Genomic DNA, 3,872 nt, shown 5'->3' on the forward strand with positions numbered 1-3,872 from the left:
TTTATTAAAAGTGCATGAATCTCGAAGCATTTTGAGTCAGAAACTTTCCAAATTCAAATTCAAGATCATATGGAGCGTGATTAGAGAAAATTTATCATCAAATTGAGCATTTTGACGAGAGAAACCTCATTGAAACTAAAAGTAATCCAATCTGAGTTAAAAACGGCTTAGGACAAACACTCGAAGATTTCGGTGCATTAACTGCTAGGTAAGAAAATTATTAAATTTGGCATGCCTATAGTCAAATCGAGCAACTTGATGAAAGAAATTCAACGAGCTTATAACCATTCAATTATGATGTCCTTAAGCCTCTTAAATGTTGAAAAAAAAAACTTATGATCAAAAGAATAAAAGTGGATCATCCAATATAATGTTTTGGGAAATTGATTAAACTTACAAGAATACCCATATAAAAACTATAAATATACGCTCATTCTTCACTTGAAGGAGGAAGAGAGAAAAGAGTAGGTTGAGTACTAAAACTTATAGCTTGAAGTCACGTCGTTTGTCTCTGACCACCAAAATCCGTTGTTGACAGCTAAAATTCGCTGCCAGCCACCAAAAGGTCACTGTCAACCACCACTAGTAATTTGCTAGGACCAACTATGACCATTATAACAACCAACTGTAGTTTCTGTAGCCAACTACTACTGCTATGGCAACCAACATCATCTCGTAACCTCATCTCCTCTAATATAGAGAAGAGTAGATTTATGTACCTTCAATTTTATGGCGCGTCGTCATCCGTGATTTCTTTTCTTTCCAGGGGTTTTCTATATAAAAAATATTGGTGTCATCTCCCACTATTCTTTTATCTGTGTGTTATAGAGATTGTCATGCGACACTAAAATACTAAATTATCACTCCACCGCCGAAAATTTTCAACATGCAATAATTATATTGATTAAATACTAGAATCAATTATGCAACATTATACGAGCATCATTTATTGTTAAATTAAATGCTTAGTTTTTCATACTAGATTAAATTGAGTGTTTTCTCAACTAAATAGATGAATATCTAAAGTACACAAATATAGTTAGAAAAATAAAAAGTATAAATACAAAATTATAAAAAAAAAAAAATAATAACTAGATTTTCAAAGTGTGTAGTATGTTGTGAAACAAATTATATCGTCTTATCCTCACGCATAAAAAGAGGGCATTTACAAATTAAAAATTAAATAAAAAAACAAGCCTTCCTAAAAAGACATAGCTAGCAAATTAAATCATTATAAATTAAAAAAAAAATAAAAAAATAAAAATAAAAAGAGGGCATTTACATATATACACCTAATTCATATGTAATTACATATGTAACGCCAAAATTTTACTTTTTTACATTTATACCACTCCAGTTATTCATATCACATAAAAATGTCTTTTAAAAAGAGAAAAATGGGATTTCTGCCACGTGTAAAATTTTATATTTAGGCGTAAGTTATTTTTAAATGCATAGGAATTGAGTGTTATGTATGTAAATCTTCCTAAAATATATTTAAATCATAATTTTATCATCCTATTCATGCATTTTTTCTATGATTTATAGAATAGCTCGTAATTAATTTAATAAGAAAGGGTGATGAACTTAGTTCATGCGGCAAAATAAAAGAACAATAACAGCACAAACATACCAACTCAAGTAATAGTAGGTAGTAACAATTACTTGCACAGAAATTATGTGGCAACCAAAAAAATATATTGTAAATATAATGCACGAAAGCTGAATTAGGGAGATATTGACCATTGTTTTTTCTGAAAAAATATTACATCAGAACTTCGCAACGTAGTGTTACGTGTGGAGTCCAATGAAATTACGCCGTGGTGGTGATCAGCCCGATAACACCAGGGAATATTCCTCTCGTGTTATTCAGGTGTTATTGTTTATTATTAAGGTATTATTGTGTATTATTGTGTTATTATAACACCGGAAATATTCTCAGAACACAATAACACATGAATAATATACAATAACACTTGAATAATACGCAATAACACATGAATAACACCAGAGGAATATTCCATTATGTTACCGGGTCAATCACCTCCACGGCGTAATTTCATTGGACTCCGCACGTAACTCTACGCGCGGAGTCCCGCTGGAATATTTTTTCGTTCTTTCTTCTTTCTAGGAAGGCAGACATGTTGCGACATAAGAAAACATTGAAAATAAGGTTTTGATTAAGGGACTTTTTAATCCAATCAAAGCCAAGATTTGACTCAAAATCTATCATTTTTGGCTCACTCAAATGTTATTACACAGCAGAAAAACATGAGATTTATTGGCAGCCTAACATTTTTGGCTTCTCAATATCTGGATAAAAAGTATTTTTTTAAAAAAAAAATTAGTTTTCGAGCTATGTTTGATCAGGAAAGACTATTTAACTAGAATTCAACACAGATGATCATATTATCACTGGATGAGAATTGATGAATCAAATACAGTTGTTCTAATTCATGTGCAAACACTCTTCAAGTAGAGCAAAAAACGTGTGTTAGCATTGTTTTTGGAGTATTTGATATATATATATATATATATATATACATAAGAAAAAACTCACAGATAATCACTCAATATGTCATAGAAGTGATTTAAATCAATCTTCTCTTGGCCCGACCAAATAGCTTGTGAATCTCTTACAACAGCCCGTTCCACCAACATAAATAATTTCTTCAACGTGGTCTGACAAAATAGAGAATGCATGTGGGTCATTCAATCTCGAAAATACAATGAAAATACTTAGCTCTGCACTGCTCTAAAAGAAAGGGGAGGGGGGGGAAGGATTAACACGCATATCACACTATTTTTATGTGTTTGCATGGCCCCAACACAAACTCCAAAATTTACTTACAGAATACTTCATTGTCTCAATTATGTACAGAAAAAGTAAAAATTAGCGATACTTTTGGAATATATAAAGAACACAATACCTCTCTTCTCTCTCTTTCTTTTATCACCAAGGTAATGTGTAACACCCACAGAATATTTCAAAGACGAGCCAAGAAAAAATGAACAATTTTTTTACCTAGAGCATCTAAAATAGGATTGTTTTTTGGAATTTTTGGTGTGAAATGTAATTTTTTGGAAGCTTTACATACATGCCACTCAATTCCCATGTATTTACATATCCAATACCTAAACTTCATTTTTTACATATATATGTGTATTTTATTATTTAGAAGTTAAAATAGTGACATTTTTGGTGTGATGTAAAAGACTTGGGTGTAAAAAAAGTAAAATTTAGGTGCTAGATATGTACATAGATAAGAATTGGGTTGTATATACGTAAATGCCTCAATTTTTTATTGCTTATGTAAAATTACATTTTGTAGAATTGCCAGCTGCGATGAGTTTCAAACAGATTGAAGAAGAGCTAGAATTGGAGAAACACAGCAGAGGTTTGCCATTACTATGATTCTGAAATATCGAAGGGTTCCTAGTTTAAAGCTCCAAAAATAAATAGAATAGGAAACAAAACTCACCCCGTCTAATGCTTTAGCAGCTTCATCAACATCATCTCTTGCAAAGACATTGAGGTGTTCCAACACCTGTAAAAAAAGTTACACATCAATCAAGGATCACAAACATATGCACGGAGCTTAAGATGAACGTTGTTTATTCAAAATCCATAGTAAAAAATGTCATGCTATTTCATATTTTTTAACCATAACCTTGTGCTGCAGATCAATACTAAAAAACAACGATAATTATAACAAGATGCATCTTTTCCGGAAATTATAAAAAAGATGCTTAAATTGTGTTGATTTTTGTCCACAACATTATGGAACTTGAAGCTTTACATTTATTGTCAACTTTCTTGATTATAGTAAATTTGTCTATAGGAAATATATATATATATATATATATATATA

The 3,872-nt window shown here is 31.0% G+C and overlaps 1 protein-coding gene across 1 annotated transcript in view; it reads right to left on the bottom strand.

Moving 5' to 3' along the window:
- Nucleotides 1–2,529: 2,529 nt before the first annotated feature.
- The window catches only part of LOC110037813 (vesicle-fusing ATPase-like), a gene marked incomplete at its 5' end in the record, with an annotated part of 19,585 nt that continues 18,242 nt past the window's right edge, over nt 2,530–3,872 (bottom strand). The window contains 2 exon segments of the mRNA XM_020742535.1: nt 2,530–2,682; nt 3,483–3,548. Coding sequence (XP_020598194.1) covers nt 2,557–2,682; nt 3,483–3,548 — 192 coding nt within the window.

The sequence above is a fragment of the Phalaenopsis equestris genome, unplaced genomic scaffold, assembly GCF_001263595.1.
Source record: "Phalaenopsis equestris unplaced genomic scaffold, ASM126359v1 Scaffold225361, whole genome shotgun sequence".
NCBI lineage: Eukaryota > Viridiplantae > Streptophyta > Magnoliopsida > Asparagales > Orchidaceae > Phalaenopsis > Phalaenopsis equestris.